The sequence below is a fragment of the Lynx canadensis genome, chromosome C1 (genome assembly GCF_007474595.2).
Source record: "Lynx canadensis isolate LIC74 chromosome C1, mLynCan4.pri.v2, whole genome shotgun sequence".
In the NCBI taxonomy this organism is placed as follows: domain Eukaryota; kingdom Metazoa; phylum Chordata; class Mammalia; order Carnivora; family Felidae; genus Lynx; species Lynx canadensis.
In genome coordinates this window covers 119,538,742-119,561,416 of record NC_044310.1, presented here as the reverse complement: position 1 = coordinate 119,561,416, position 22,675 = coordinate 119,538,742, and the positions used below count along the sequence as shown (strand labels likewise).

The following is a 22,675-nucleotide window of genomic DNA, read 5'->3' as shown; positions in this document are numbered from 1 at the left end:
TGACAGGCCCAACTTCGTGGGTAGGACAACAGACAGCTATGCTGGCCTTTCCTTCACGGTGATAAGGCCGAATGAAAACTGTACTGTTTCTCACTCTATACCCAGGGCTCAGAGTGAGATTTACATAAGAAGATATTCAATTAAGCATTTCGGAAATTTTACTTTTATTTACTGTTTTTGAATAAGTAACGCACAGACTTGGTATTAAATCCAGATAGTACAGGCTTTCCAAGGAGAAGAGCATTTCCCCTCCTCTCCTGCTCCTGGCTCCCCATTCCCTGCATGGGAGGCAATGCCATCACTTGGTTCTTGTACCTCTCCAGAAATGAAGCATAATATAAAACAAGAAAAAACAACAGCATATCCAACAAATTGATTATTAGTTTTCATGACAAATGCAGTCAGGGAAATCTTTAATCGCCTACAAAACTCTATATTGGTAAGCTAAAAAAAAAAAAAAAGCCCACAAAATTGTATTTAAAATAGGACTCCAATTCAGTATAAAAATGCACATTAAAAACATGGAAGAAATATGTCTAAGCTCCAAAAGAAGCTGCTTCTGTGTTGTGAGATTAAGGTTCTCTTCGTCTGTATCTAGCAACCTTTATTTAATTTATTTAATTTTTTTTTAATGTTTATTTATTTTTGAGACAGACAGAGACAGAGCTTGAGCAAGGGAGGGGCAGAGAGAGAGGGAGACACAGAATCCGAAGCAGGCTCCAGGCTCTGAGCTGTCAGCACAGAGCCCAATGTGGGGCTCGAACCCACAGACCATGAGATCATGACCCAAGCCAAAGTCAGACGCCCAACTGACTGAGCCACCCAGGCGCCCCTCTATCAACCTTTAAAAAAAAAAAACAAAAAAACCTTGAAGGATGTTCTAAACTGAATGACTATTTCATAACCAGGAAAAAATTTACTCTGATGTCATATCATATCCTCTTATTATTATTATTTAATACTGCCACTGAAACCGGAAATAGTACCTGGCTTTAGTGTATAACTATCCTGATGGTATTCTACTCCTTCCATTTCCAAAATAGAATTGTGAAAAAGATACAAATTACAACTATAAAGTGACAAAGACTTTCTTTTTTCTTTTTTTTTTAAAGTTTATTTTTGGGAGAGACAGAGACAGCGCAAGTGGGGGAGAGGCAGAGAGAGAGAGAGAGAGAGAGAGAGAGAGAGAGAGAGAGAATCCAAGCAGGCTCCATGCCATCAGTGCAGAGCCTGATCCGGGGCTTGAACTCACGAAACTGTGAGATCATGACCTGAGCTGAAACCAAGAGCCAGACGTTTAACCAACTGGACCACCCAGGTGCCCCAAGGCTTTCTTGTTTTAAAGGAGCACTTCATGTCACCAAATGATTGTTACTCTTTTTAGAGCGATCACCTTGGAAGACCACACATTTACTCTTAAAGACTCTTAAAGTAGAAAAAATAAGTAAAAAAACGCTACACGTTATTTTTGGAAGAAAGCAAACAAACCCCCAGGCATTGTGGCTTCATTCCCAGCAGCTCAGGTAGGAAGGCTGGGGCTGGGGTGGGGTGGTGGCACTGATGAGGTTCTACAGGGCTCTGGCCCAGAATATTCTGAAAAGCTCTTCTCAGCCCTTGCAAGCAGAGATCCCATGGTTCTCTGGGCATGGAAGCGCAGAGTGGGCATGCGAGTGCAGATCCCACGGTTAAGATACAATGTGTGTGTTGACCAAGGATATCCCCGTGTGTCCCACACAAAGCTCAGGAGTAGCTCCTCTCCAAAGCCATCACGGGGTGCTAATCTCAATTTGCCACCTCCAGCTCATCATCTACTCTTTGGAGCTATTCAAAGTTTACACCTGCCACTGGCACAAGTAAGGAAAGGCTTTGGATCTGGAAAGTTTCTCCCGTAAAACTGGAAGTAAGGAGGACACAGGACGTGGTTGTGGCATTTTCTACCCATGAATGCTGGCATCCAGATATGGGCATGGGGGCAGGCAGGGCTTCCTTCACACTCACACCTGAGGTCCAATCCTAGGCAATCCCAGGAAGACCTTGGCAAGGGTTTTGGGATTTGAATCACAGAGCTATTGGGAGGCCATGAACCTGTCCTTCCCTCATAGAAGAATACAGGCAGGGGAACTTACTGAAAGGTCAACAACTGTCTTGATGGCCTTTTCTTTTCTTTTTACAAAGTCGTCATCCTGTAAGACAAAACACAGCGATTAAACAAATCCTGTGTGAAGACTGGAACTCAACTGGACTTTTCAGAACCCTGTCTTACAAACTGACTTCTCGTCACAGCTTTGCCTGCAGACGCCTCTATCGTCTAACAGACTGGAATATATTCTGCGTGGGAAGAAGCTAGGGCCTCTGCAGGTGGCTGTGAAACAGAGCCCCACAGCCGGTGACAGTGAGGGGGCCCACAGAGTGTGCTGGTGAAGAGAACCACTCTCACCCAAATCCTTACGAGCTCTGAAACCCTGGCAAGCTGCCTCGCCTCTAAGCCTCAGCTTCACCATGTGTAAACAGGGCCGCCTATGCCAGGGCGGCTGTGAAGACTAAAGAGGGGTAGGCATGCAAGGGGCTGGGAATTCATGCAGTAGACATTCAATAGTTACCAGTTATTACTACTGTGGTGGTGCTGGTGGCTGCTATTAAACTATTATGATAGGAACGCCCTTGGCAATGACCTAGGTGATCTCTCAAAAAGCTTTATATGGCTATAAAAAAATACTCATTCTTATAATTTAATAAACATTCTGAATCAAGTATCAAAGTTGAGAGAAAGAGACAAAACCACAGGGCTTTACACCCAGTGCCTGCTTAAAGAGGCAGTTCTTATGAAGCAGGAGGCCCCCTTTCAAAGCTGACCGGGTAGGGGCAGAGATGCCACATGGAGGGGTGGGGAGCCTGAGCTTCCCCTGCTCCTTCCCAGGGAGCCTCTGAGCTGGTGCACTGTTCTCAGTTGGACAAGAGAAGGAGAATACTGACCTCGGGGAGACTGTAGGTTTTTTGGAACTGGGAAATGGAGTAGGAGCGGATGTAGTCACCCATTTCTTCCTTTGTTTCTATAGCTCGCTTCACCAGCCACTGGGAAAGAGAGGTAGGACATGTGAGGACAGGGGTGAAACACCACTGCGGTCGAGGCCAACTCAGAGACGGTACGATTCATCAACCCGAATCACCACACCTGAACTGACTAGGTGACGACAAACTACCCACGTACACATGCTGTCCCATGTGAAAAGCAGCCGGCCGGGCGTCTGAGAGGCTAAGAGCCAAGGGCATCTGGAGCAGAGTGGCCGTGTAGGAGCTCTAAAGCCTCACTTCAGATCCTCAGTTTCGCTCTGTGCAAAGTCGAGGTGAGAGTATCAGTTTCTTTCACCTCACAGAGCTACCGGGGGAGCAAAGGAAATCACAAGGACCAGAATACTTTGCGACTAAAGCACAGCAAAAATATGGTTATTCCCCACAACCCCCCGGTTCCAGTGGCAGATCTTCACATAACTCTCCCTGTGCTGCCTGTACCACAGACCAGGGAAAGGGAAGAGAGCCTCAGAGAACATCTAGTACAACCCCCTCTTTCATCGATGGAAAAATCCCTCCAATACTCGCATTTGAGTACAGGTTTGCCGAATACCCGGCCCTAGACTTCAGGTGAGTGAGGCAGTCACAGCATTTGCTCTCTTAAACCACACATTATATGGCAACTGGCACTGGCCATGTTGTACTGAACCTGAAGTTCAGAGCCACTACAGAATTTGTCTGTTCTTGTTCCACAGGTAGCAAGCACAAAGCTGTCACAACTCACAGGCTCTTCCACACGGGAAGACCGGACAGAATGTAAAATACAAAAACAGCCTTTGCTTCTCTTCCCTGGCTCTTCATTCAGTCCCTATATGACTGAAGAACATTATGGAGGGAGGATGCCATCTGTCAGTCACCGTTCTCTTTCCAGAAAGAGCTACTACATCCCCAAAGCAGCTTGTGGACAGTAGTAGTATTTCTTCTGGAGCACAGAACACTTGGCAAGGTTTAGCTACTTAGGACAGCAGACGCATGGCATATGGGCTGGTGCTCCTGCAGGGATAGGCAGAATGCTTGCTCACAGAGGGCAGCCAGCTCCAGGAAAGGACGTATTTAGGAAGTACTTGCCCAAGATAGGAGTGGCTGCAAATAACTCTGGGGGATATTCTTTTGTTGTTAGTATCTTCCATTTATTTCCATCACTCCACTCCACCCCACCTCCAAACAACAGCCTCAGGCACTGACTAAAACCCAGAAGCAGGGGCAGAAGCTCACACAGCCTTCAGAGCTTCTCCAGACCCTCTCCCGCACCCCCACCCAGCACCATGGCCCAGGACAACTACGGAGGCTGACTCCTTGCTCAACTCAGTTTCTCTCTACTTCCCTTTGGATGGGAAGATCCAGTTTCTGGACTTTCAAAGTCGTGTCTTTCTCAGAGCTCCTCCATACATTAGATCTACACTGAGCTGTTAATTTGGCTGGATCCTAGCAAGTGTGATCAGATAAGGAAGGTAAGAGAGTCTTAGGATTCAGAGAATCGATCGCTGTAGTGGACTTCCTAGAGTGAAGGGCTGTGGAGGGAACCTCTTGGACAGCCAAGCTCTGCCCCAAGTCCCTAGCATTTGAGAAAAATACCTACCCTCACAGGATTCACATGTCTGGCCTGGGAGAAGAAGATGTGACCTAGAAGTACTGGGGCCTGAAGTCAGATCCCTTCTTCTCTAGGCTGGCATTCAGCGCGTTACTACTAAACAGCGCAAACCTGGAGGTGAGCCTCAAGAATCACACAAGACAACTAACTTGACGACTGCTCTTTCACCGGTCTCCGGCAAAACAGGCACAAACTACAAGCTGTGGTTACTTTTTCATAATACTTTCATGTATTTAAGGGACTGTCCATTCAAAGGACTGTCCTTTATTCCAAGACTGGGGGTTAAAACGCCTTTCTTTTAGGAAATGATAAAGCAAGATAGTTGTCACTTAAAAAAATGGCTTTTTTATTAAAGTATAAATGATATACAACATTATATTAGTTTCAGGTGTACAACATAGTGATTCAGCAATTCTGTACACTACTCAGTGCTCACCACAGTAAGTACAGCCACCCTTTGTCACCACGCAACGTTATTACAATGGTATCGACTGTATTCCCACTGCTGTACTTTTCATGTCCGTGACTATTTTATAACTGGAAGTCTTTACCTCTTTATCCCCTTCACTTATTCTGCCCATCCCCCACCCACTTCCCCTTTGGCAACCACCGGTTTGTTCTCTGTATTTAAGAGTCTGTTTGGTTTGACAGTTGTTACTTTGAAAGATGTTCTTGCTCGACAAATTACAGGTGACAACCATAGGCCAACCTCCATGTGTGCTTTAATTAAGAAATCTGGTAACCACTAACCTAGGTTCTCACATCCAGAGAGGAAGCCTTTCAGCATTCCACGTACAACAGGGAACATTCAGATGCTCAAAATGCCTAAGCTAGCGAAAGAAGATCACTTCCCTTTCATTGCCTTTTCCTCTCTGGATCAGATTTGTTGCTCTCAGAGTTCTAGCATAGGGCTGAGTAAGGCCTAATCACTAGAGATTTCGGCTTTGGGGGGAAAGGCAACAACTTCACATTATGGTGGTAGTGGAAGTTTCAGTAATACCCAACACAGAGTCGCTAGCTCCTGTTTTCACAAAAGGAATCAGGTATCATCCTCCTGCGTCAGAAAGTCTAATGAACCTACAGATCAAATTCTGAGTTAAAGTTTTAACTTCCAATTCACAAATTTCATGGTATTTGATTGAAAGTCTAGTTTGGGGAAAGCCCCCAATAACAGTAACAAAAATAGAAACAACTATATGATACTTACAAAGCACTTACTAAGATGTGCTGGTCCTTCAGCTAAGTGCTTTATACATACTGAAGTACTTAATTCTCATCCTATCAGGTAAGTACTATTATTGCTTCTATTTAACAGATGAGAAGTTAAGTCATTTGCCCAAGGTCACACAGCTAAGTGGCAGAGGCAAGATTTGAACCCAGGAAGTCGCTGGCGACCATGCTCTCAACGCCTATACTATTATAATCTTTTTTTTAGTTTTTTAATGTTCATTTACTTATGAGAGAGACAGAACACAAGCGGGGAAGGGGCAGAGAGAGAGGGAGACAGAATCCAAAGCAGGCTGCAGGCTCCAGGTTCTGAGCTGTCAGCACAGAGCCCGATGCAGGGCTCGAACCCACCAACTGTGAGATCACTGACCTGAGCTGATATCAGATGCTTAGCTGACTGAGCCACCCAGGTGCCCCCATACTGTTATAGTCTTAACACAGGCTTAGAAGACTTCTGAATCAAGGACCGCATGAATGGCAGAGTGGGAAAGCACAAGGTTTAGTGACAAGGAGTTTAGACTGGAATCCTGCTTGACAGCTCACCAGTTCTCTGCCCTTAGGTAAATCAGTTACTCGCTCTGAGTCTTACTTTCCTCAGACATAAGACTGGGATTATAATAGATGCTTCCAACAACTCTATCAGGATTATTTGCAAAGCACTGTTCACACAGCAGGCCCTTTCCTTTGCTCCTCCTCTTCTCGAAGTGCCTGAAGGGGAGGGTGAGACACAAGACTGCAAGAATATAGGGGGCTGTACAGCATATGCCACTTACTCACAGAAGCTTGGGAAATAGCCACGGTGGAAATTAGCCTCCCATTAGACACCTAGTCACCAAATAAAGACTAATTGCCTACACAGTCCCAGACATTCCACCAGGTGCTGAAAACACAACAGTGAGCAGGACGGCCATGGCACCTGCCCCCAAGAAGCTTAGTCTGACAGGAGGGACAGAAATAACCAGACAGATATACATGGTTACAAACAATAGTAAGGAAGGATTCCTACAAAGGAAAGGAATATGGCCGGTATGAATGGATACAGCAAAGGAACCTGTTCTAGATTAGGGGCTCATGGGAAGCTTTCTTGAGGAGGTTGGGTGGAACTGAGATCAGAAAGATGAATATGAATTAAGCAGGTAGGGAGAGAAAGGTAAGAGCTTTCCAGCTTGAGGGAAAGGCCTTGTGACAGGAGGAAGCACAAGATGGATGAGGAAATCGGAAAGTCAGAGGAGCTAGAACAGAAAGAATAAAGAAAAGCAAGGAATAAAGTTAGGCTGCATAAGTGGGACAGGACCAGAACATGGAGGGCTCTGGAGTTCTACCTTTACCAAAAGGACAATGAAAAGCAATTAATGGGAACATTCAAAGGTCACAACAGGTGACAGTGTGAACCTAGGGAAGAACACCGGCCAACTTCTGAGGATGACGTCAGGAAGTCCCATCATGTCTTGCTCCACCAACTCCACGCCACACCCGTTAAATCCAGGATCTAGGCCAGATGGCCCAAGAGCCAGACCCGTTATAGGAATTCTGCTGTTCAGAGGACAAGAAACCACACAGAGGCTCTCACCTGAACAACAGGAAATATGTGAATAAAATCCATGCCCTGGATCTGGTGGGGCTCCAGCTGGTGTGGACACTTCATCCTTGGCAGGACTGAGACGATTTTTTCTGATAGTGCTCTGTTTGGAAAAAACAACAGCAAAGAGTGAGAACACACTAAGTGGCTCTTAAGACATCTCTCAAGTCTGGGCAGTATTCCAGAAGAATCTGGGGCTTCTCAACGCCAGACCGTGACCAAGCTTCTCCCGACTGACTGCAAAATGAGAAAAATAGGCACAATTCAGATGTGTCTGTGTGCATGCGCCTAAGGCCACAAAACGGCTTTCTTTCTTTATTCTACGGTTTTGTTCTTCCCACGTTTTTTATATTAAAACATATCGTTTACTTACGACATTATGGTGATGTTTGAGGTAATAATTATTATTTTTTAACATACTTACATTGTAAAATACAAAGTTATCAGTGCCCCAAGTTCTTTTACATTTCATTTTACTGACCTACTTTTTCCAAAAATCTGGGAACCACTAGGTTACACATTAAAAAAATTGTTCTCTCTCTCCTTCTCCCCCGTGCGCATGCGTGTTCTCTCTCCCTCCCTCTCTCTCTCTCTCTCAAAAAAAAAAAAAAAATTGTTCTAAATATCATTCAGGAAACAAATAATTACCAGACCCTGTGCTGGGTGCCTATAATAGTAAGACAAAACATGGGGCCTGACGCTAAAACAAAAAATTTAGAGTTCTCCACTCTGGTATAAAAGTATTTTTAAAATAAAAAATAGCCTTTAAATTTTTTTTTTTTTTTTACTACTTTCAAATTAATCCTAGATTTGGGGGAACCACGTCCTTGTTCTTTTTTTCCAGAGAGGAGAACGCTTCTGCTTCTCATCAAGAGCATTCTGAACGCTCTCCAACACCTTGCTTCAGTCCTGTGAAACGTCCAGGAATAAGGGGAAGAATGGGGCTTCCCGAGGCCCGAGAGCATTCTTGTAGCCCAGTCAGGAGGCAAGCATCCTCCGCCTGCTGCGAGTTTCCACAGCTCCTGCCCAGGCCTGGGTGGGACAGTTTTAAGGCAGGCACGACAGCAGGGTCTGTGTACAAGTCCACCCCACCACAGACGTAAGCCTCCTTCTCTACTTGGCTGGTATTTGATCTCCAACTGTCTGCTTCCTGTTTCTTACACTTCAATTGGATTTGGTTCAAGAGGGGAGAGCAGAGGTTACCAAGTGGGTCTGCCTTGAGAAAACAGTCACCAGGCATGACCTTGTGGGGCCATATGGAGAAATGGGGGCTTCTGGCTCAGCTTACGTGGATAGGTTAGGTTATAGTCCTATTCTAAAACCCTTAAAAAAAATCTTGGCCCCTTACAGCAGCTACTGTGGCCTTGTCTGCAAGTGAGAACTATTTTCTGATAGATGAAAGCCCTAGTGAACAAGGTCCCCAGTTCTTACTAGACGCTTCAAATTCAGCAAGTGGGTCTACTCACGGTGTTCCTTGTTCAAAGAAATCTTGTATGCTTTTATCTCTCTGCAGTCCCATAATCCTTCCCAAGAGACAGACACCCTTAAGACTGACATCTAACAAAGGCCTGGGTCAGAGCAATTATTGTCTTACCTATGCTGCCCTTAGTAGGTTTTATCCTCTTGGTCTTGGTAGGAACTAAGTGAAATCCAGGGAGAAAAGTTAAATGGCTTCCCAGGGAGTGGTCCCTGGAGAACACACTACAAAACTTTGTTCATTCCCAGGAAGAAGCTTTACAAGGTGGCACCAATGTTAGAACTACTGAGGAAATATGGATCATAATATCAATGTCAAGTCTGATAGGTTTAAGAGACAAAAATATGGAGAGGAGAAGACTGATACCCTACTGCACATATTTACAAAAGGAGGGAACATCTACCTCCCAGGAGGGAAGCCTCTGGGAGAACATTTTCACCCCTAACAGAGTGGGCACGTGTGTGACTCATCCAAAAGGTCTGAGACATGGAAGGAAAATGTCACATGCCTCTCAGTCACTACTGCAGTCCTCCTTTCTGAGCAGCCTGTCTTCAGGATACATGTGTCTTTTTTGTCACGAGGTATGTGGCTGTCCCAGTGGCGAACCCTATAGTTGTCCAGTTGTTTCTGGGGCTCAAATGGGATAGTTTGGTAGGCAAGTATTAATGAACCCATTTGGCAGCATATCTAAGGCTCTCTCTATAATACAGTTTATCTTTTATTTTAATCTCCATCAGACTCTCATGCCTTTCTTCATTTGCTTGAAACTTGTGAGGGGAAGACTCTGGTGCTTAATTGACACTACTCCCTAAACTCCAAGCTTAGCAAATACAGATGATCCTCACTTGGCATCCTCATTTAGGGCAAGTCTTAACTGTTGATATCCATGGGGCCTTTCCTCTCAGTCACATTCTGGTTCAGCGGGAGGAAAGCTCCCCCTAGTGGCTACAGATCTGAGTCTGCATAGGGTTACTGGTCCGTAACAACCAGTCAGTAGCTTGAAAACAAGAGGCTGAGACCCCCAGTACCATCTAGCTCAAACTTCTACCTTCAGACCAAGTTGTGTCTGGCCACTGCTCAGAGACTGCCTCCTTTCCCAGTTCATAAAGGCCCTGAGGGAAGGATGCTGTGGATCATCTCAGGGTTTACAAGCCTCTTAACCCTCCTCCCAGAAATCACTGCCAAGACTGAGGTCTCACTCAACAGCATATGGAAGCAACTGGAGGCAGAACCACTGCTGGGCCAAGGGAGGGATGTGCGGGACATACAGGCAGCCTGGGGTAGGGGACAAAAATCAGGAGGACTTCTTGAAACCCACCAGCCCCTCTCTCTTTTTCCCTGGAGGTCAGGGTAGACCCTCTGACTTTCTGAAAATCTGGGTAAGTGACCACTGCAGAGGTCCCCCGTGAGGTTTCTTAGTCTAAGATTTTAACAATGCCCACTTGCCACTACAGGTGATTGGTTTGATTCCTGCAGTTTTTAAGAGTGTTCAGTACATGGTTTCCTCTTCCACTGCCAACAGTTTGAAAGAGAGTGAATTAACCAGGGTCTAAACTCCAGCTCCATCACCTGCTCTGGGACTTTTGGCAAGTCATTTGGTCCCTCTTGTCCAATACTCCCATCATACACGAGGAATAATGCCTGTCCTATTTACTCAAACTTGTTGCGATGTTTAGGTAGTCATAGGCAAGTACAAGTGCTCTGCACACAGGCGCCTCCTACTCGTGTGTTGTTGAAATGAACTCAATTATAAGCCTGAAATCTCATTTATGGACCTCTGAGCATAGGAATCTGCAGTCATGGGGCTTTACGACAGGCTAGGAGGGTAGAAGGAGGATGTAGACAGAGGGTAGAAGCTCATGAAACCCTCAAGAAAAAGGGATCAACAAGAAGAAAAAGGCCCCAATTGGGCATGTACAGAAAACAGCCTGAAAGATAATCATGCCCTCCTCAGACAGTGCTACCTGGCCACCCACCACACAGTTTCAGCTGGGACATACTGAAACACTGCAAACATAAGCCAGTTTTAGTCTAAATTGCACCTAACCAAGAAACTCTGTGGAGAGGAACCTCAAACACAGAACACATTCCAAAACCAAACAGAAAAGATGTTTGAATAATTCGGTGCCCTGTGGCTATGGCATTTCCCTTACAGGTAAGAGAGACCCCACCGTCTGATGCATTGCTAGGAGTCTGCTGAGTCAGTCATGCAAACCCCCGGCCCCGGTTTCACCTACAATTACAGTTCATGGCTCTGCACTTAAAAAGCTACACATCAAGTGTTTACCAGAGAACATAATACTGTACATCCTCAGCCCCTTATCCAAACCCTTTGGGGCCATAGGTGTTTCAGAATTCAGAACTTTTTAAATGTTTGCACTTTAGTGGACATAAGAGGCATATACTACATATTATGTAGGCCCAAGTGAAATCTAGAGCAAACTGTACACTTGAAGAAATTATTATTTCTGCAGCAAAACTTATGAAAATTCCTGTAAGTGGGATCAATAAAGACTAAAAATAGTCTTAAGTAGGTTCAGGTCATGTTTTGTTTCCAAATGAGTTTTGTATCCACACTTAGAAAGAACAGACCTGTTTTCAGTGGTTTTTTTTAGATTCGAGAAACATGGACAAGGGATTAAGAATCCATATAAAACCCACCATGCTCCAATATCTCCTAAGAGTACTGCCAGTGACAGGAAAGTATCATAATTCCCAAGGACACCAAGGTGAAAAGGGGCTAAGAACCACTGTAAAACTCTAAGGGAATTTGCAAAGAAGGGATACACAGAATCTAGGAGATGGTAAAAGTGGTGTAGAAAGAATGCAGTTGAAATCGAAAGAATGCAAAAGACATCCCAGCATAGCAGGGGTGCCACAGGCGTAAAAAGCAATCACTCAAACTGGAACAGAAAGAGGCCTCAATCAAGAGTGTCCTCGAGAAGACAGTAAATTTATGTTAGTAAACAGCTAAAGGATCTGGGTGAGCTTAGCTACAGGTAAAGCTATGTGCTTCTTGGTCAAAAAGGAAAAAAAAGGCAATCAGAAACTCAAGAAAAGTAAGCTGTATACAGACAAGGCAAATTACAAAGTGCCTGATGTTCAGTGACTTTTCATAGAGACCACTCCATTGGCTCAGGCCAAACACCTCAGAATCATTCTTGAGTCCCCTCTTTCTCACACCCAAATCCAATCTGTCATGACATCCGGTTGGTTCTACCTCCAAAAATAGATGAAGGATCCCACCAACTGCTAGCCACCCGTCATGGCCACCATCCTTCTGTGAGCATGGCTACAGTGTGCTAAAGAATCTCCCTGCTGCCAACTTCACCCCTTTGATCAGTAATCAGAGAGTTCCTTCTAAAACCGATTATGAACAGAACAGATTATGTTCCTCATCTGCTCAAAACCCTTCAAGAATTTCCATCTCAGTCAGAGTAAACTCAAAGTCTTTATTCTGACCTACAAAGCTCTACCCGATCTGGCCCCCCTAACTTGTCTGCACCTCTGCTATTGCCCCTCTCCCCCACCTCACTGTACGCCCAGCAGGCTTCTGTTTGGAGCCTTCACGCTCGCGGTCCCCTTTGCTTGGAACCCTCTTCTCTCAAGTCTTAGCTCCCATATTCCCTTCTCAATGAGGCCACACTGACTTAAAGTTACAACTGCCTCCAAACCATGTCCCTCTTCATATACCTTTTCAGCTTTCATTTTTTTCAGAGTGTATATTACTTCCATAAATAACTCAATTTTTTATTAAATTAGTTGTTTATTGTCTATCTTCCCCCAAAAGACTCTAAGCTCTGTGAGGGAACGATATTTTTCATGAATATATCCAAAGTACCCAGAACAATGCCTGCATAATATGGACTCAATAAATATTTGGTGAGTCAATGAATAAATGAAGTTATTCCATTTGACTGTAATATTTTTAATACTTCCCATCAAACGGCACCATTATGGTCGAGGATATCACATTTCCTTTTCTTTGACACCATCACAACTCTTAGTTCTTATTGTAAACACTCTTTATAGATTTACTTTTACAATTTACCTTTAGATAAAGCATGGACAATTTAATTGCTATTATTATTGAACAGATTGTAAATATTATGCCCTGAACATTGTAAAAGTGATGATATGATGGTAGATGGAGGCTGAAAGGAAGAAGGAAAAACAGATACCAAAACATTTACCCTAAGTAGCTAGGAACCAGGAGAAACTATCTTATATTAATGAGTCAAGAAACAGAAGCTTATGTAGATTACAGCTATACAAGTGATCACAGGAAAACAGATAATAATTATAAGACTGGATAATGGGAGACAAAGGGGATGTGGTGAGTAGTATAGTGAGCTAAATTCCTCCTCTTATTAGACTTGAATGAAACATACATAGTTGGAGATGCACAAGTGACCTCTCTGAAAAAACTAAAACCTAAACAGGCAAAGATGATCCTTTCCAGGGAATAAAACCAGGGTATACAATGGGAACAGAGAGACATCAGCTGTATATTTTGTGCTCTTTGGCAGTATCTGAATTTTTTTTTTAATTTTAATTTTTTACTTCATGGATGTAGCACCCATACAAGAAAAACAAACAAACAAAGACGCAGGAATAAAAATCTACCCCTGGAGTTAGCCTGACCAGCAGAGAGCAGAGCCACATGCCTAGACTCTATCACACTGTCCCCAGTGAAGGACTTTTCCCGATAGGTCACTGGATGCGATGTCACAGTCCCAGAATGACAGATGCTGGAGATGTAGAGCTCCGCTATTCATGGCTGAGCACTGATGAGCACAGTGTCACAGAGAACAATACGTCCTCTTTAATGAGGAGCCAAAAGATGTCCTTTGGTCTTATTATTAAGAATTTCGGTGATTCTGTGGGACCGATTTTTCTTCTGTGTGGAAACAGAATTGGGTAATTCATCATGTTTTTCTCTTTTTTGTTGGCTGCCAGAAAGCTTAGAGCCAAATCTGTGGCCCACCCTTAGAAAAACAAGGCATTTTGTGGCCTATGACAAATGTTGTAGCCTTATCCCCAACTCCCATTTATTTTTCCTTTTGCTTCGCTTCCCTTTTTCTCTATCACTGCTTCATATGCATATTTGTAAACTAGCTTTAATCCATTTGGAATAGTTTTTCCCTGGAGGAGGATAAGGCTTCAGAAAAATGATGAAATAAGTCACAAATACACAGAGATCTGAAATCACAAATCCCTCTCCTGACAAATAAGGGAACTGTGACTTGCCCAAGGTCACACAGCTGCCCATTGGCAGGGCTGGGCAGAACTGGGGATCCCAAGTGGTCTAATGAAATCACCAAGCCCCTAGTGAGCTATGGAAGACTGGGTGGGACACTCAGATGAAATCTCTAGCAAGGAGTCCATGCTGCCTCCTCTCGATGGCAGACATGATCACAGAGGCAATGGGGAAGGGCGGGGGGGGGGGAGGGGGGAAGATTCTCTTCCTCACTCTATTCAATATTCAACTTCAATTTAATACATTCATCCCAGCTGCCCCTGGAAAGAGATAAACTAAGAAGTAACTGGAAACTATTAGAGAGTATTAGAAAAAGGATTAGAGTTGCTGAACATCAGTAATCATCAGAGAAATGCAAATCGAAAGAAGGGCTATCATCAAAAAGATAAGAGATAACTAATATTGGCAAAGCTATGGAGAAAAGGGAATCTCGTGCACTGCTGGTGAGATTGTAAATTGGTACAGCCACTGTGGAAAACAGTATGGAGCTTCCTCAAAAAATTAAAAATTAAAAAATTTTAAATCGGAACTACCATATGATCCAGCAATTTCATTTCTGGGTATTAATCAGAAGGAAATGAAATCAGTACCTCAAAGAGGGTATCTGAACCCCCATCTTCACTGCAGCATTACTCACAATAACCAAGATACGGAAATAATCTAAGTGTCCATCCTTGGATAAATAAGATGTGGTGTACATGTAAACACACACAGACACACACCCAGGAATATTATTCAGGCATAAAAGAAAAGAGGAAATCCTATAATTTGCAGCACCATGGATGGACCTTGAGGATAAGATTTATGCTAAGTGAAATAAATCAGAGAAAAACAAATGCTGTGTTATTTCACTTGTAAACGGAGTCCAAAACAACTGAATTCAGAGAACAGATTGGTGGTTGCCGGAAGTGAAGGTGGGGGGTGAGGGAAATGGGTGAAGAGGAACAAAAAAGTACAAAAGGTACTTGCAGTTATAAGATAGATAGGTCCTGGGGATATAATGAAGAACACAGTGACTACAGTTAGCAATGCTGTAGCATATATTTGACAGTTGCTAAGAGAGTAGATGATAAAAGTTCGTATCACAAGAAAAAAAATTGTAACTGTGTGGTGATGGATGTTAACTAAACTTACTGTGATGAACGTTTTGCTATATATATATATATATACACACACACACATACATACATCAAATCATTATGTTGTACACCTTAAAATAATACAATGTTACATGAAAATTATATCTCAATGAAACTAGGAACAAAAAAGAGAGAGATGTTAGAAACAGCCTGAACATTAAATGACTTATATGCTAGCTGTGTGACCGTGGCTTCTAACAACCTCAGTTTTATAATCTATAAAACTATGATAATATCTGTTGTAATGAAAATTAAAATATGTAACGTGTCTTAGCACAACTTTTGGCAGATAGCAAACACTCAAAAGTTAGCTCCCTTCTCCCCCTTTAGCCTCTTCCATGGCAAACCCTGGCAACTTACATTTTTTGACCTATTGTAGAGTTTTCCTGAAAGAGCAAATCAACGTCTATGTCAAAGTTGCAAGTGGTGATGCACCAAGTCATTCCTCCTACTACCTGCAAGACACAAAGAAAATACCTGTTTTCTCTTCCTGGTTTGGGGAGAGGGGAAATGGAAGGTAGGAAAAAATATAAGTAGTTTTTATACAATCAGTGACCCTACAAAATTATTTATCTTTAGAGAGAGAGTATATGTGCCCTTCTGACTTCACTACAATTCATCTAAAATAGCACCACTCGATAAAACTTTCCGCAGTGATGAAAAATGTGTCTGTACTGTCCAATACAGTAGCTACCAGCCACATGTGGCTACTGAGCACTTGAAACGTGGCTAGTGTGACTGAGAAGCTGACTTATATTACGAAATGGACGTATCATTCATAGGTCCTCTTTATACTGAGGGAGACGGACATTAATTCTCAGCCAAGAGAAGTCTTACTCGAGTTTCAGGTAAGTGCCAGATTCCAGAGGAATTATGTGTTTTACAGACCAGACAGGTGAGTAGCAAGGCTGACATTTGTGGTTCATTACTTAATTTCCATATATATATTTTTCACATATCTAAAGGAGAGGAGAATCTCTGGTCTACTTTTCTCATAGGATTTCTCAGAGATGCAAATGAGACTAAGGCTAAAAAAACACTTTGAAACAAAACAAAATCCTTTTCAGACACGCCTTGATGTTAGAAAAAACAATAGTGACTCTCATCTCTGGCTGTATTTTAGACACATGTGAGATGCCTATTAAATACAGATTCCAGGGGCACCTGGGTGGCTCAGTCGGTTAAGTGTCTGACTTCAGCTCAGGTAATGATCTCGCGGTTTGTGAGTTCAAGCCCCGCATTGGGCTCTGTGCTAACAGCTCAGGGCCTGGAGCCTGCTTCAGATTCTGTGTCTCCCTCTCTCTCTGCTCCTCCCCTGCTCATGCTCTGTCTCTCTCTCTCTCCTTCAAAAATAAATAAAAACATTAAAAAAAAATACAGATTCCAGGCCCCAGATCAGATCTAAGCAAAATATCAAAGGGTGAGGCCTCAATGTCTGTATTATGAAACAGTCCACAGTGATTGTTATGTAGAGCCGGGCCTGTGGCCCACTGGAGCACTCAACACTTTCTTCCATCAGGAAACTGTCCTGCCCTGCTCTGGCTGATCTGCAAGCTTCATTTCTGTGCACAGTTGGCTGCTGCCTTTGCTGCAACATGCCACTTATTCTATGTATGTTGCTTTACTTGTCTCCCTTTCCTATTCTATAGAAGCTGGGCTCTCTGAGTACAGGGCCTTGGTCTTATCTCTGTGCCCTCAACACTCATTACTATGCCTTGTGCATAATAATTCTTCTAGGTTCTGCTGAATTAACACACTTCATCCCACAGTGACTTCTCCCTCCTCCAAACTCAGAATGGACCATCTTTAGAAAAGCTGGCAATTGTCTGTGAGCACACTGACCTAGGACAGCTCCTTACTAGCTCAGATTATTTTATCTTACGTAAGCTTTATCTCTTCACTCAAACTGTAAGTTCTTTAAAAGGAGGAACTATTTCTGATGCCTCTTTGCACTTCCCAAAGGTCTGTACACAGAAAAGGAATTCAAGGCATACCTACTGATACATTTGTGTTTTCTTTTAATAGGAAATTGGAACATTTCCAGTAACGAACCTGAATGAGAGAGAAGCACTGGAGAAAGTAAAAACACAATCTCTTCCTCTTTTCCCTGTGCTGGTAAACCATGCCATCCCAACAAAAATCAGCCTAAGGGTCAGGAAGCTTTCCTCTTACCTTGTCAAAAGGTGACAAGCCTTTAATTCTTGCCCTGAAATACCCAGCTGCAACCAAGAGCTCCAGAATTTCAGTTAGCTTGACATTTTGTTCTTCATCTTCTCTTGTTTCTACCTAAAACAAAAGGTAAAAGACAGGCTCGTAAAAGCTACCTTAGGATAAAGGAACACCAGGCATATCCCCCGATGCCACAATTTAATTGCCAAGGTGCAAGTGACATTGCCTGTATCGCTGTGTTCATGCGGAAGCATGGGGACACAAGGCTGCCAGAGTCACAAAGAACAGAGTCCTTGGGCCTCAATGAGCTGTGTTGACCGTCACAGGTGGGGCGGGGGGGTGGGGGGGGAAGACACACACAGGCAGTACAGATTATTCATCGGATGGGGAAGGAATCCAGGGAAAGGAAGATGATAGCACGGTACCTCCTGGTTCAGTAACACAAGGTTTACTTCACAGGCTCCCAACTAAATTATAAACTCCTTACAGACAAAACAAGGTTTTGTTTTGTTTGTTTGTTTTAACTTTTTGTGCATCTTGGTCCCAGAAGCAACTTACAAATGGGGCTAGAACCAAGAAGGGAGTTTAAACACGTTATCTCTCTCTTCAATCATCTTTTTGATCTCTAAGGTAAATTAAGAAAGGCTTTCAACTTGGATACATGAAAGAATGCTGACTACCGCATAACGGGATTGCCTTAAAAATAATAAATTCACCTAATATATTTAAATAGGGAACTGATTTAAATTTTTTAAATTATAGCCTACTTTCACTCCTAGGTGTTGACCTATAACTAAAAAGCATCTAAATATTCTAGTAGTACTGCCTCCATCTACTTCTATGAACTGTACTTTCCCTCTCTTCCAGGACTGCGGAACATAAAAACCACTTCTCTACATAAAACATGAGCAACGTATAGCTGGTTCAAATTCTGGCACCCACCTCTGACTCCTCCCTCACCCAACAATGTCTGTGCAACCTTCCTTTACCCTGCGTGTCACAGCCATCCTCCCCTCCCTTTTATTTACACTTCATGCCAGGACTACTGCAGCTGCCTCAACTGTCTCAATCTTTCTGCTCTTAATCTGTTTTCCTCACTCCTTCCTAAATCACAGCTTTCACATCATCCCTTCTTAGCTCATCCCCCAGCCCTTATCATTAATGCATCACACACTGTCTGTAAGATAAACTCCAAAGTTCCTGGTTGGCTATTCAGATCTTTGGCTGCAACCTATAGTTTTAGCTTCATCCTTTACCTCCCTCCAAAACAATCCAGTCATGGCTCTGGCCAAGCTCAAGCATGGCTCATTCCCATTTCTTCACTGTTCCACCCCTTCCCTTCTCCTGATACTCTCTAACCACCCAGAAACCATCTTCAAATTCCAGCTCTTATTCGACGCCAACCCTGACAAATGCAGCCTGAAATGGTCACTCCTCTACATTTCTATTTCATTTATAGTTCATGCCACTCATACAATTAAGTATCAACCTCTTCTGAGTAAAACGTCTGGTGTTAATGTACAAGCCTGTCTTTCGAAATGGGCTATTAGCTGGATTAGGAGAGGATCCATATATTATTCAGTCATGTTCACACCTCTTCTGAAGTAACATTAGGCTCAAAGGACAATTAAATATGGAATGACGTGCTCGATCATTACATAAAGTGCATGACCTATGCCAGCCATGGATTAACGAAATGTTTTCATAGTCATGACACTGATAATGGAAATTCAAGTTTATTTTGAAGTACAAATTGCCAGGAGAGAGAGCTCACATATTAACATATAGTTGAACAAAGAATTATTAAAGTGATTGACAATCTCTTGCAATATGGGGTGTGACAGTGACAGCCTCGTGCCACTGCTCGTTTTACTTCTTAATCTCAAACCACCCTGGCCCAGCCTATTCAAGCGTTACCCTAATTCTTAGTGGACATGCAAAAATAAAGTAATATTAATTATTCACTCAGTCTCTTCCTTTGCAAAACATCTGGGATAGTTAAGCAACATCTATAAATAGGGAGACTCCAAGAAAAGAGAAGAGCAATATGGTTTACAAAGATGGAGTAGAAAAGAAAAATGGGATGACAGAAGTATTTTCTTATACCTTCTAGGATGTAAAACAGGAACCCTTCATTTGTTCAATCTTCACTTATCATGAAAACACTTCCAAGAAGAGGACAATTCATCCCAGGAGGGTCATTCCTTCCTCAACTTGTACCTAACGAGAACCTGCTGGCCAACCCCATGGCAGATGCATGGCCCATGGCTTTTATCTACTCACCCCCAGAATGGAGAAGTATATACATTTTTGCGAAATAACCTATGCAATAACTTTCTGGCACAAGACACTGAATGGAGAATGTTAATTAAGACTCCGCATTCAATTCACAGATCAACACTGAAACAATATGGAAAAGGGCCACTGACTAACACACAGCGACTCAAAGAATACCCTCTTTTGAGGGTGTAAAAAGCCATTAGATTGGTTGATACACTCACCATTAAAAAACTAAAATTCTGATAAAGATGAATGACTGTGAGCTCTTAAACCAGGCACACTAAATTTTCAATTGCCCTGTACTATAGTTCATGTAAGCTGGAAGGCAAGCCCAAGTCTAGCTATCTTCCCATCCTTCACAAACCTACAGTAAAAGGTTTAGAAAATTGAATTTAAGGAATTAACTGGATTAGTGACAGTCTAATGACACAGACTATCCATATTCATATGTACTGGTCTTTGAACTAAATGATAATAATTTGATTATATTTACCCTGTATGCCTCCTAATTGCCAAGAGCTGTCTTAGGCTCCTGGAAAACTAACAAGTCAGACCCAGCCTCTTGGCAGTCAGAGAAGGGTTAAACAAAGGACACAGAGGACCAGGTTGCTTTTTATTTTAGAAAGACCCCCATTTGTAGTACTGCAGGACACTGAAACGGAGGGATTCAAGGTAGAACCTGAGAAACCAGAAAGGAGTCTACAGCAAAAGACCAGGCAAAAACTTGATGAGAGCCTAGAATAAAGAAGTAACAAAAAAGAAACATCAAATATCACAATACAGTTCTCATCTTGGCAATCCCCTCCCCCTTCCATCAATGTAATTTGCACATAAGGTTTTACCTAGTACAGTTCTGACAACATGACATTTCTTAGGTTTTCCTAAGATTACAACAAAATGGACTTATCCACTGGGAGCACACACTGCCAGGTAAGTCTGTCCTTCCAGCACTATATTATATCCCCAGCTTTTATGCATGGAACAGCGATCCCTCAATTAGTGGGTACCGTACGTATGAGATGAAAGAATTGAGGATTGGCAGGGAGTAGGGTGGGTGGGGGGACACGCAGAGAAGCAAGATTGGCCACAGGCAGCTGTGATGTCCTCCTGTCAAGTGCCTGCTTCAGAACCTTAGGAGGGGGACAGAGGTTCAGTGTGGATTTCATTTCTTGAGTCTCGTAAACTAGACTAGTTTTGGAGGAAATCAGCTGGAAGAGAAGACACTGGCAAACCGCCTCGCTAAATGACACTTGCAGCCTAAAGGAAATGCACGTTCCTTTTAATCGCAGACAACGTGGAAATCCGGAAACCACTGACTGCCCTGTCCCTCAGGAGCGACTGAGTATTTAATAACAAACCCCTCTGTAAGGAAAGGTGCCCGCTATGCTCTGGAGAAGCAGCCACGCTTCCGCCAGGCGCTCGGCCCGACCACACGGCCCCACTGGACAGCGCGTCGCCTCCCGCACACCGCCCAGCGCGCGCACTGCTTCCAAACTTCTGCTGCCCGGGTCTGGCGCGGGGTGGGTAGGGCGGCATTCCCTGCACACACCAAGGCGGGTGAGGCCGGCCGTGGGGTCCCCGCGGGCCCCGTGAGGCGGCGGCAGGCGCCACAAGGTCACCGCCCTTTGCACAACCCGAGCCCGGACGGTCCCAGCGCGCGTCTCGTGACTCCAGGGCGCAGCAGCCCCGGGCCTCGAGGCGAGCCCTGCAGCGCCAGGGGTCGGGGCACACTGCCCGGGAGAGCGGGAGAGGCGGGACCCCGAGCCCCACGGCGCCTGGGGCTGCGTGGAGCTAGGTACTGGGCTGGGAAAGACCGCCTCCGTCCCGGGGGACCCAGGAGCGGCTGAAGTTTGTCCCCGCCCCTGCCCAGGCTGGGGGACCTGCTCGGCCCCCCGGCGCACAGGGCCAGCGCTCCCCGCCGGGGACACACCTGAGGAAGGGGGCGGGGCGCCCCAAACGCTGCCCGGGCCCACTCAGCCGGCCGCTAGGTGGGCTCGGCCCTCTCCCACGAACCCGGACTGTCAGGGAGAGGGGGGTCCTTACCTCCGGGAGACCCTGGCCCTCCGGCCCCTTCGGCAACCCCATGGTCCTGTGACAGACGTGCGGCGGCAGCAGAGCCCGCAGAGCGTCCGGAGGAAGCTGTCCCCGACCGCCAAGCTGCTACCGGGGTGGAGGCAAAGCGGGAACTTCCTCTGCCGCCGCCACCGCCGCTGCCGCCGCCGCCGGCCGGGAGCGCGGCGGCCCCGCGGAGCATGCGCACTGGGACGCGAGCACATCGCGACTGCGCCTGCGTGAGGGCCACCCCTGGCAAGGCCGAACCGCGGGGGGGCGCTGGAGCCGCTGTCCTGCCGGGCTTCGGGACCGGTGTTCCGCAGGTGCTTCGCGCCGGGCTCCGCAGTTTTCTCCGAGGTGCATTACAGGGTCGATTCCTCCATCTCGGGGAATTTTTGCACTGGGCTCCTTCTCTGCTTTTCACATGCGTTAGATGCCCCAAATCGGGGTTCTGTCCGCTCGCTCCGCGAGCGGGACTTCGGAAGCCCCCTCATTCTGGTGTGGAATTCCAGCATGAATGCGTTTGGGAATTCCAGACACCGGACCAGTTCTAGCTGAATCGGGGTGTCCCCTGATTTAAGCGCACTCGGGCAAACTTCTCGCTATATATATACGGACGAGGGAACGGAGCCCCCAAGGAAGGCTTCTGCATGCCCGCTGACTCCCAGGGTTCCAGCTAGTGCATCTTGTTTTCCAGGAAACCTGGTTTGGGATAATATCCCTACACTCCCAACATACCCAGTTCTGGGTCTCCCTTGGGGAAAAGTCATCTCAAAGTGTAACTCCGGTTTTGATGTCATTTTAGCTGCCACATCACTTACATGATGCACCC

The 22,675-nt window shown here is 44.8% G+C and overlaps 1 protein-coding gene across 1 annotated transcript in view; it reads right to left on the bottom strand.

The window, feature by feature from the left end:
- CCDC93 (coiled-coil domain containing 93) overlaps window positions 1–21,977 on the bottom strand; it is a 101,892-nt gene extending 79,915 nt beyond the window's left edge. Inside the window, exons 1-6 of the mRNA XM_030323702.1 lie at window positions 21,835–21,977; window positions 17,515–17,628; window positions 15,703–15,797; window positions 7,458–7,569; window positions 2,974–3,072; window positions 2,127–2,183 (exon numbers count right to left, since the gene is read on the bottom strand). Of these exons, the coding sequence (XP_030179562.1) occupies window positions 2,127–2,183; window positions 2,974–3,072; window positions 7,458–7,569; window positions 15,703–15,797; window positions 17,515–17,628; window positions 21,835–21,876 (519 nt within the window). The 5' untranslated portion in view covers window positions 21,877–21,977. The remainder of the gene's footprint in view (window positions 1–2,126; window positions 2,184–2,973; window positions 3,073–7,457; window positions 7,570–15,702; window positions 15,798–17,514; window positions 17,629–21,834) is intronic.
- Between the last annotated feature and the right edge of the window lie 698 nt (window positions 21,978–22,675).